A 12,194-nucleotide genomic window follows, 5' to 3' on the forward strand; every position below is an offset into this window, starting at 1 on the left:
GGAGGAGGAGGCAGCCGAGACCAAGCTTGGTAGAGGTGAAGAGAATGAAGTGGGGAAGTGAGTGTGGTAGGTGGCTGCCAAAAATATCTAGCTGCTCCGAGGATACCAATGGCGCACCTCCTAAGAATGCGCCATTGGTAACCAGGGTTAGTAATGGCGCACCTGGTACGTGATGCGCCATTAATAGTTTTGAAAAAAAATTAAAAAAATTTGTTAGCAGTGGCGCATCAGGGGAAAGTGCGCCATTACTAGTTAAACTAGTAATGACACACTATCCCCTGTGCGCCATTGCTATTTTTTTCAAAACTAGTAATGGCGCACCGCACATCAGGTGCGCCATTAGTAATCTGGCCAATAATAGCGTACCTATATCGCGCACCACATACATGGTGCGTCATTAATGTCCATATTAGCTATAGCCGATTTTTCTAGTAGTGTATAGTTCCAGTTTTTGTTCTTGTTGCTGCATTGCCCCGCCAATTGCCTGTGTAGTTGTGTTCCTTTTGAATTTGACACACCAACAGGTGCAGCTACGCCGCTGCGCCAACTCTTAATCCATTGTAATAGCTTCACTACTCGTACACACATCTCTCCTGCATGGGCAGTTGTAGGCGGGCGATCGGGTACTGGCGGCACGGCTGCTGTTGTAATGCGCGGTTCCCATGGCGTGCATGGGCTGCGCCCTCGCCGTGGACGCGCACGGTGCGGCACACGCCCGGTGATTGCGGCACGGAAGCGCTGGGTGACTGGAACCCGGCGGAGAGGTCGTCGTGCCGTGGACGGGCGTGTCGTGCAATGCCGACGGCGGCGTGCCTGAAAACTTGTCTGCGGCCCAGGGCGCCTCGCTGGAACGGCTGGTGCTCACCGAGTCACCGACACAAACCTGTCGGTACTCCGTACCCATCCCGCCTCAGCTTGGCTCACGCACCTCGACCTCAGCAACAATGCGCTCACGGGCCCGTCCCGGCGAAGCCGAACGTAACGCCTATATATTCTCTATCGAATGTTTTCGTGTGCCCCTTTGTTCGCTTATGCCGGCCAGGGAGCAAACTGGAGAGCCTCGCCGTCGACTCCAACGGTCCAACCACCTCGAGGGCGCCATCACGGCGGTGCGCGAGCTCATCTTCTACGTAGACCAGATCGAAGGCGGCTGGATGGCCAGCCTCGAGGAGCTCTGCCGTGGGCGGTGGGCCGGACGGTCAGCCTCGACAACCTCCACGGCGCGCTCCTGCTCCAACCTCACCATGCTCGGCGCATCGGCCTCCCGGAGAACAGCATCGCTGGCCCCTCCGGGCGAGCCTCGGCCAGCTGAAGAACCTTGACACGCTGACCACTACACGGCGCTGCTCTCCGGCTCGACCCCACCAGAGCTCGGCGAGTTCTTGCGGTGTCCGTTGTGGCAGGCCGCGACTGTCCTATGCAGCTACATGGCGACCCCGCTGCCGCAGCCGCCTGCGGCCGGTTCGTCACGCTCGCCGACACGTCCTCTCACAGCCACCACACCCAGGAACCACCGTCATCGCGCCATGAGCTCCGCCTGCCCGCGCACCACCACCACCTCAACCACGTGAGCTCTGCAAACGCCCACCGCACACGGTCGACCTGCCAGCCACTCGCACCGCCGCGCCGCGCTGCCTGAGCCCCTCCATGGCCATCACCATAACCATGGAGCGCGAGCCCAGCCGAGGCTCATCGGAACATCGCCGACCATCGGCACCACCGCGTACGGCTCCACTGGACCGAGGCCGCACGCAGCCACAACCTACTGTTGCGAACCCCGTCGCCGTCGCGCCCTGCAAGTACCGTGCCTCCTGCCGCTCACCTTAGATCGACGTTCGAAGGCCTCGCCTGTGAGCCGCAGAAGGCCTCTAAGACCTACCGCGTCTGCTGGAGTCCCCGCGTGGACCACGCGGCTGGTGGCCTAGCTAGCTTGCGCGCCCATCCCGCCCCGCGCACCACAAGATGAGAACCAGCCTATTTATAGCCCCAGCACCGACGAAAAAAAGATCAACACACTCTCGAAAGAACGACCAAAGCGGCACCGAGGATAACATGCAGACGAAGATAACTCCAGAAAACACGTAGGAAGTGGCAGAAAACAAGTGAGAAGCGGCACCGATCAAAGGTCAAAACGACAACGACAGGACAACGCAAGAAAACGATGAACACAGAACCGCTGTCGAAGGAACGCAACCCAATGAAGCCGACATGGAAAACCCGGCCAAGAGCCAATAGAAATGAAAAGAAGCACATAGGAAGAACAATCACATCAGCCTGGCCCACATGCAGCCAAAAAATGCTAAACGAACCAAAGCAATCGCCACACCCGTTCAAAAAATTTGAATCAAATTTCTGAATACACAAGACATTTGTACACATCCACATACCCAAAAAAAGGCACGTGCCACATCCAAAATTCACCATGAGTCACTTTCAACCAAGTGTATCAATAATAGAGCGAAAACCTTGCCGGATATAGAAGCTTGGTATGTATCGATACATCGCTCAAGGTGCCCAGACTCTAAAAGTTGCAGCAACGCTACACCAAATCCTGGGATGAGAGCGGTTTTTTACAGAATGCTAGGATTTTCATCCCTAGCACCTGGCATAAGCGCCATGTTGGAGATGGCTTAACTCGCTTCTGGTGAGCGTCTTTCACCTCACAGACATGTGAGGTGTTGGGCCAAGTCCATGAAGAACACCATGGTTAGAGCATCTCTAACAGATCTCGCATCCCGCCGACCCGCAAAACATGTTTGCAGTTCGCGGAAAAGGTGTTTTAAGGGTCAATTTTTGCTGCGGCAGAACAGACCCTTCAAACTACTTAAACTGTAAAACGGAATATTCGCTTATATTCTTTCCTCACGTCTTTTTCTTCCTCTCGTCCGTGTCCATGATCAGCTAGCTTGCTCCCACAAAACCAACGAATAACACACGAAGCGGTCAAAAATGCAGCCGCAAGATCCATTCATTAGCTAACTAGCTCTGATCGAATCGATCGAGAGCTAGCTAGCTAGCTCTGCTCGAATCCATCCAGGAGCGAGCTAGCTAGCTAGCCTAGCTTGAATCCATCCAGGAGCGAGCTAGCTAGCTAGCTCCTCCGTCGCGCCGCGCTGCGGCAGGGGCGGACAACGTAGACGGGCTGCCATTGCGGATGGGCGGGCGCGGCGGCCGGGCTGACGGGCGCGGCGGCGGGGCGGACGGGCGGGGGACGGGCCAGGCGGCCGGGCGAGCTTCATGGCCGGGCGGACGGGCGTGGCGGTCGGGCGGCCGGGCGAGCTTCATGGCGTTGGCGGGAGCAGAGATATCTCAACCGCCAACGTTGACCGGTATTCAAGGCCGTGGAAAGTTGGCTTCAAAACTGTAGATATGAGGGTTTCGGCTTTGCGTTCACGGGGCCCTTAAATTTTTTTATGGGTCGGACGATTTTAAGAGGTCTGTTCGGGCCCATTTTTCGATTGAAACCGTAAAAAAAGGGGTTATTTTGCGGATTTGATCACTTATGCAGGGTCTGCTAGAGATGCTCTTACCGTTTACTGGTGTATGCGATGCTATGTACATTTTTCTGGTTATTTACTCTTTGTTCTTTCGTTCACCCTTTTTGTGTATATTGTCAAAATGTTCTACAAAGTATATATTTGTAAAATATTTTTTACAATGTATTAAAAATTGCTCAACTAGTACTACTAAAAACTGGTCATCATGTACTAAGAAAATGTTCATAGTGTATTTCATAAAAATGTTTTATCATGTATTAAAAATGTTTACACGTGCATTAAGAAAATATTCATCACATTTTTTAGAATGTTCACAGTGTAATTTAATTATTTTACCATGTATTTAAAAAATCTTTCTATAATTAAAAAAAGTGTCCTCACATTAAATCTTCATGTAATTTTAAAAAGTGTTAATTCCTTTGAAATAAATTTTCATGTATTATAAAATAGTGTTCACACATTTTAAAAACTTGATTTCATGGAAAATAAATGTTCATGTATATTATAGATATATTCATGTAATTTTAAAAAGTTCTCACACAGTTAAAATAATTCTTGTATTTTAAAGAAGTGTTTGAACATTTAAAAAATCTGTATATTTGTTACTCTATACTAATCGAAAAAGTAAATAAAATATATAAAAGGGAACAAAAAAAAAGAGAGAACGCGAAAAAAGAATGGCGCACGAGTTGCCTTGCGCGTGACGAAGAGATTTGGGAGTTGTCCCTGCGACTGCGAGAGCGTCACCCGCGTAAACGCGGCGCGTATGCAATCTATCTGAATCCCGCGCCAATTCGGAGACGCGCGCTGCCTGTGTCAGCCCATAAACAGCCTCGATCCTCGATCCATATCCTCCGTATCCTCATCCTCGATCCATAAACAGCCCATAAACTAGTGTGACACATAATGTCCGGAGCGTAACCGAACAAGAATTTTGTTATGAATTTAGTTTAGCACATTTGTAATTTGGCTCCAACTTAGTCATATCAATTTTTTTGATGATGACCAAAGCAAGACAATTTTTATAATGTTTTCGTACCTATGACACTCTCTTGATTTGTATCCACTTATAGGGACCAAAGCAAGGAACAAGGCGTTCATCCTGACTCGTATCGCTAAGGGGACCGAACCCAGAAGAAGATCTTTAGGACGAAGCATATGCAACATGTAAAAGAAAAATGCATGCTCCTAGGCTCGTACCGCGACGGCTGAACCAAGGATAAAACTTGAGGTGGATGTAACACGCTCCTTGGTTTGTACCACGATGGCCGAACCAAGGACAAAAACTGAAGGTAGATGAAACAAGCACCTTGGCTTGTACCACGATGGCAGAAATAAGGGCAGGAATTTCTAGGAGATGAAGCATGCTCCTTGGTTTGTACCGCATGGCCGAATCAAGGGCTAGAGTTTTAGGAGAGGGGGGAAGAAGTAAGCTCCCTAGCCTGTACTCTATGGCCAAACCAAGTGCTAGAGGAGAGCCATCAATCTCGCCTTTAAACTTGTAGCAAGCTCGAGGCCTGACTCCTCTCTTTGTGTGCTCCTATGTATTGTGTGTGTGACTTAAGAGTGGCGAGGAAAGAATGAAGAGCCGACCCTAGAGCAACCAAGTCGCCAACTATTTATAGGTCTGAGAGCAGCGGAGCATTGATACGCATGCACCCACGTCCTCCATCGCGGGAGATCGTTGTAGCGTGGGCTGTTTTTCCTTTGTTTATTATATTTTCTTAATCACCAGTTAATCCCACGGTAGTTTGACTGGCCAACTCTACTACGTCTGTACTAACCGGTGTGGGCTAAAGTCTTTTTTTATTCTAATTAATATGTGGGCCTTTCCATCACCCCACCCATATGCATGCATGCAGCATAGCCATATTTTAAGGGGCTAGGCTTTAATCGGCTATTAATTAACGGCTCATTAAGGTTTATGGTCTGCGTGTACACATTAATTATTATTTTTGCATGAAACTCAAGATCTAGCATTATATGTGATATGAGATAGGTATTTTAACAAAGTACACGGCATATATATTTCATTAGCGCGATATTTTTTATGTGTCGCGTCAATATTTCACCTTGTCAATGGAATAAGCCAAACATTTACCATATAGTTAATATTTTGGCGATATTAGCACCACTCATAACAATTTTACGTTGGCATTGTCATCCTTGGTGATGGCGTGCATGCGTGCGAGCCATGTCCCACTAATTATAACTTTATTAGGACAAACACATTTTGCAGTTATTAGCGCTCTTTTATTTATTTACCTTTTTCTGGTAATTTTGTATTGAGTGATCACAATTCACCAGTCATTTTCTCTGAGTATTTGGCACTTTGCCATTTTTATTTTATAATTTGACTTTATCATATTTTTATAATAGATTTACTTCGACGAAATTCGATGTCAACAAGAGGCTTCAACATCTTGGAGATATTCAAAATGGGAAGAAATAAATGCTCATGTCGACCATGTTTATAGTATGTAGCCTTCTGAAGTGATGTTCACAAACTTTCCGTCATTTGTGGTGTTTATTAATGAAGTGATGTTCATTTCTGAAGAAAAAAAATGGTGCTACAGTCTGGCTGCATGTAGCATGAACCAAAGCTATATTATTTTCCAGATGATTTCTAACTTGCAATGAATCTTCATATATGCATGTTGTAGACACCCATTGTTCATATCTGCATGTTGGATACGCCGTCTGTTCATATCTGCTCATAGTTTGTGAACTAGAATCATATATACCTTTCGAAAGTGGGAACCCGCTTGTGCCGACTTATCTCACATAAGTTTTACTAGATTGTTGGCTATCACCCACCAAAGCACGTTGCGATTAAGTGTGATGTGGTAGGACGTCCATTATCAGTCTCACCTGCAGCCTGATTAGTATCATGCCTATCGAGCTATCAGTGGTGCTGGTTGATCCTCTTTAGCAAGCTAGCCCGGCCTTCATTGGGCGCATTTTCTCGGCAGCATCTTCTCTTTCTTTTACCCATCAACTAGATATAAAGGAGTGTGACTGGGAATACAGTGTCTCGCTTTGTCTCTATCATGAGCAACTGGATTGGTAAATACTCTCTCCGTTTCATAATGTAGTGCCCCCACGCTTTTCGAGATTCAACTTTGACCATAAATTTAACCAATATGGGCGACTATGGCGGGAGCATGACAGATACCTTGAAATTCTTATTTGGAAGAAGTTTTCAAAGATATGATTTTTCAGTAAAATGATTTATGTACTATTGGTCTAATTTATGGTCAAAGTTGAATCTTGAAAAGTGTGGGCACACTATATTATGGAATGGAGGAAGTACCAAATATATCCAGTGCGCCATTCCGTCTTGGTCCATGGAGAGTGATAGCTCCATCTATGGACTATTTTCTGATGCCAACTAGATGCACTTGCCAATAGAAGGTAGAAAAATTAATTGTAGGAATATCCCTACGAGGGGCCAGTTTATGGGTGCTTCTATAAAGCCATCTCCAATGCTAAGGCACTTACACGACTAGTCATATTTGGCGCGTAGGTCACTAAATAGCGAAGCCCCTCGATCGCCTGGCCCTCTGTATGGGCGACCCATTCCGGATTTCTTCCCCACCTGTTTTGGGAAGGTTCTAGAATCCCTGGATTGGTTTTTTCATTTTCCTTTGTTCTTCTTCTGGCTTTCTCTTTCCTTTTCTTTTTTCTTTTTTTGTTTCTTATTTACGTTTTCTATTTTTTCTTTTTCAAATTGACAAACTTTTTAAAAAGATTCATAAGTTTTTTTAAAAATTATGAACAATTTTTCAATTCATGAACTTTTATGAAAAACACAAACAATTTTTAAATCATGAACATTTTTTAAAGTAGTGGACAGTTTTCAAAGTCGAGATCAACTTTTCAAATTGATGAATATTTTTTGAAACTAGTGGTTATATTTCTGGGTCATAATTTTTCTCAAACTAACAAACATTTTTAAAAATTCAGGAACATCTTTGTATTCATGAACATTTTTTCGAATGCGTGAACATTTTTGTGAATTACTCCCTCTGTCCCATAATATAAGAACGTTTTTCAAGCTTTATTAGTTTGAAAAATGTTCTTATATTATGGGACAGAGGGAGTATATGATTTATTAATATTGGCTAATATTTATTGAAATTAGTGAAGATTTTTTGAAATCACAATCATTTTTCAATTTTCATGAACATGTTTTGAATGAACTTTTTTTTAAAGTTCGGAACATTTTCCCAAAGACACAAACATAATTTTCAAATTTGTGGACCTTTTTGGAAATTCATAAACACTCTTTGAACTTGTGAACAATTTTTTTAATCCATGTATTCTTGAATTTAGAAGATTGTTTGAAATTCTTGAACATTATATGAATTTGGATAATTTTTTTGAATTCAGAAACATTTATTGAATTCAACATCGTTTTCCAAAATCATGAATTTTTTAATTCACGAACAATTGTCAAATTTAAGAACATTTTTTTGAAACCACGGACATTCTATTAATCTATGTGCATTTTTTAAATTTCTTATATTTTTTAAATTCATTTTTTTGAAATCCTAAACATTATGAAGCAAAAAAGACTAAATAAAAAATTGAAAGGAATAAAACAGTGGCGCTACGCACGCGCACATGGGCGAGCCCAAATTGTGGGCGGGGGGAGGGAGGGGGTGCACCATTCCTGCATATTCAGCTCATAGGTCGCTAAATAGGAGGTCCCCACTTACACCAGCAACAGAAAGAAGGAAACGAACCAAGCGCCTGGTGAAGAGCTTACCTTTGCATGCTAATAGCCTTTTCAGAGGCGTTTAACCCACTTTCAGATGTTCTTTGTACGTATAAATAGCTCCAGGTGTTCGGACTCCAAAAGATGCAGCAATGCCAATCAAATCCTGAGATTAAAGCGGGTTTGGGCGGAATGGCTGGGAACTTTATCCCCAGCGTATGGCATAAGTGCCACGTTGGAGATGGTCTAACTCCCTTCTAGTGAGCGTCTTGCTCACCTCGCCGATAAGAGAGGTGTTGGGCCAAGCCCATGAAGAACGGCTCGTTGTTACCGCCTATAGCTACATGCATGTACATTTTCCTGGGTTTTTTTGCTGGTTTTTTTTTCATGGACCTTTTTTATATATTTCAGAAATGTTCTACAAGCTATATATTTGTAAAAAAACTTTTTCTACAATGTATTAAAAGTTGTTCAACTTCTACTAAGAACATGGTCATCATCTACTAAGCGAATGTTCATCGTGTATTTCAGAGAAAAAAATGTTTTATCGTGTGTTAAAAATGTCCACCCGTGTAATAAGGAAATATTCATCACATACTTTTTTAAATTCATAGTGTAATTATATAATGATTATCATGTACTCCCTCCGTAAACTAATATAAGACGTTTAAGGTCTCTATTTTACAGAGGGAGTATTAAAGTTTATCCATCATGTATTTAAAACATGTTTGTATCACTAAAAGAAGTGTCCACACATTTAAAAATCTCCATGTAATTTTAAAAAGTGTTTATACCTTTCTAATAAATTTTCATGTATTATATAGAAAACTGTTCACTCATTTAAAGATCATATTCACATATTTTCATATAGAAAAAGGAAAAAGAAGTGTTCACACATTTTAAAAACCTTGATTTGAGGGAAAATGATTGTTGATGTATATTGTAGAAATATTCTGTAATTTTTTAGAAGTGTTCACACATTTAAAATACTTCTTGAATTTTTAAGAAGTGTTTCAACATTTTATTTATTTTTTGTTACAATAGAAAAATTCAAAATTAATAAAAGGGAACAAAAAATAGAGAGAAAACGCGAAAATAATAAATAAAAATAAATGATGAACGGCCGGATGGTTTGGAAAGGAAAACCCATACGAGATGGTTTGCGGGTGACAAAGCGATTTCAAAGTGAGCTGTCCCTGAACTTGTGAGGAGTTGGGCCAAGACCATGAACAACACCTCGTCGTTACCGTTTACAGGTACATGCTATGCTTTGTACATTTTCCTGGTTATTTAGTCTTTGTTCTTTCATTCACCCTTTTTGTATATATTGTTAAAATGTTCTACAAACTATATATTTGTAAAATATTTTTTTACAATGTATTAAAAATTGTTCAACTAGTAATAAAATAATGGTCATCATATACTAGGAAAATGTTCATAGTGTATTTCATAAAAATGTTTTATCATGCATGTACATGCTATGCTTTGTACATTTTCCTGGTTATTTACTCTTTGTTCTTTCATTCACCCTTTTTGTATATATTGTTGAAATGTTCAACAAACAATATATTTGTAAAATATTTTTTACAATGTATTAAAAATTGTTCAACTAGTAATAAAATAATGGTCATCATATACTAGGAAAATGTTCATAGTGTATTTCATAAAAATGTTTTATCATGTATTAAAAATGTCCAAGCATGCATTAAAAAGTTATTCATCACATTTTTATTTGTTTATAGTACAATAAAAAAATTATCATGTATTATTGTTTATTCATCATGTACTTAAAAATGCTTTTATAATTAAAAGAAGTATCCTCACATTTAGAAATCTTCATGTAATTTAAAGAGTATTCATGCCTTTGAAATAAATTTTCATGTATTACATAAAAAAACTTTTCACACGTTTAAAAAAATATTCATATATTTTCGTATAGAAAAGGGGAAAAGTGTTCACACATTTGAAAAACCTTGATTTGCTGGAAAAAAAAGTGTTGATGTATATTATAGAAATATTCATGTAATTTTTAGGAAATGTTCACACAGTTAAAATAATTATTGAATTTTTAAGAAGTGTTTCAACATTTTCTTTAAATCTTGTATTTGTTACAATAGAAACTAAAAAGTAAATAAAAGGGAACCAAAAAAGGGAGAGAAAACGCGAAAATAAAAAATAAAAATAAATGATGAACGGCTGGATAGGTCGGAAAGAAAAACCTGAATTAGTTTTGTTTTTGAGAGAAAAAACCCGTACGAGTTGGCTTGCGCGTGACGAAGAGATTTTCCCTGCGACTGAGAGCGTCACCCGCGTAAACGCGACGCGTACGCAAAATCTGTCTGAATCCCCCGCCAATTCGGAGACGCGCGCTGCCAGTGCCAGCCCATAAACAGCCTCGATCCTCCTCGTCCTCGATCCTTATCCTCCTCAATCCTCATCCTCGATCCTTCCTCTCATCCACCTCGATCTCCTCTGCTCCAGACGCACACGAATCCCCGCCCCTCTGCTCTGATCTGCTCTCGGCGCGCGTTCTAAGCTCAGATCATGCCGACGGCCATCCGCAAGCGCCCGGCGGCGGGACAAGAACCGCGCGTCCATGGCGGCAAGAAGCCCCGATACGCGTTCGGTAGCATCTCCGACTACGAGAAGCTTGAGGTGCTTGGAGAAGGCACCTACGGCGAGGTGTTCAAGGCGCGCGACCGCCGCACCGGCAAGAAGGTCGCCGTGAAGTGGGTCCGCGGCAACGGGGCCGGCGGACACGGCCCGCCCGACATCCGCGCGATCACCCGCGAGGCCGGCTGCCTCGGCGCGTGCCGGGGTCACGAGTCGATTATCGAGATCTTGGATGTGGCGACGGACGCCGAGACAGGGGACGTGTTCCTCGTCATGGAGCTCGTCGCCGACGGCCGCACCCTCCGCGAGTCACTCTGGAGGCCTGTATCCGAGGAGGCGACCCGCGTGATGATGGAGCAGCTCCTGGACGCGGCAAAGAAGATACATGGAGCCGGCGTCATCCACCGGGACTTCAAGCCGGAGAACGTCATGGTCGGCTTCTTCGGCGGGCTCAAGGTTGGCGACTTTGGATCGGCGATGCGGGCGAAGCCGGCCGGAGTACCGTACGAGGAGTGCTGTGTCGGCACCCTGATTTACACCTCACCGGAGCAGCTGGAAGGCAACCGGTACTACGGCCAGGCCGTGGACATGTGGGCGCTTGGGTGCATCATGGCGGAGATGTTGGCCGGCGGGACCCTGTTCGTGGCGGACACAGAGGAGGAGCTGCTCGCCGAGATATACAAGCTGCGAGATCAGATCAGTTCTACGGGGAAGCTCGACTTGGAGTTCTTGGAGGAGCTTTCGGAAGCCGGGCGTGAGGTCCTCACCGGCCTGCTTGCCTTCAACCCCGACAAGAGGATCACAGCGGCGGAAGCGCTCGAGCACCGGTGGTTCAGCAAGCCCAAAGGAGCAGAACACCCTGGCTTTGTGTCGCTGATGAGTTAATTAGCTTGATGTAGCATCTGATAGATGCAGTGCCACTGGTTAATTATTTCATTGCAGTGCCACTGACTTAGCTTAACTACTGTGTTACTATGTAATCAGTTGCAGGAATCTTAGTTATGTGTTCCTGGTCATGTAACTCTTTTACTTGAGCAATCAATGATTCAGTTACTGTAGCATGCAAATTACTTGATGGACGAACAATGTCTAGAAATGGAGTTCGCTAAAAAGAGCTCCATTTTACGCATCGTGGTGATAGTATAGTAGTGCGTCTGAATAACCGGTCTGGTTGTGCTTCTGAATCTGATTGAGCTTTTCTATAACCGCTCTGAACATGATAAGCTTCTGAATCTGGTTGAAAAAAATTGATCTTGATGTAACGGTGATTGCTGCTAAGCTTCTGAATCTGGTTGAGCTTTCTATAACTGGTCTGAATCTGCTAAGCTTCTGAATCTCGTTGAAAAAATCTGGTTGTGAGTAAC

General features: G+C 43.6%; 1 protein-coding gene across 1 annotated transcript; it reads left to right on the top strand.

The window, feature by feature from the left end:
• Window positions 1-10,597: 10,597 nt before the first annotated feature.
• LOC123166040 (putative cyclin-dependent kinase F-2) lies at window positions 10,598-11,888 on the top strand. The gene has a single exon (XM_044583802.1). The coding sequence runs from the start codon at window positions 10,762-10,764 to the stop codon at window positions 11,713-11,715; it is 954 nt and encodes a 317-aa protein (XP_044439737.1). The 5' UTR covers window positions 10,598-10,761; the 3' UTR covers window positions 11,716-11,888.
• The last annotated feature ends 306 nt before the right edge of the window (window positions 11,889-12,194 follow it).

Source organism: Triticum aestivum, chromosome 1D (genome assembly GCF_018294505.1).
Source record: "Triticum aestivum cultivar Chinese Spring chromosome 1D, IWGSC CS RefSeq v2.1, whole genome shotgun sequence".
NCBI lineage: Eukaryota > Viridiplantae > Streptophyta > Magnoliopsida > Poales > Poaceae > Triticum > Triticum aestivum.

Coding starts and splice junctions, on each gene's coding strand:
- LOC123166040 (XM_044583802.1), top strand. CDS start 10,762: ATGCCGACGGCCATCCGCAAGCGCCCGGCGGCGGGACAAGAACCGCGC.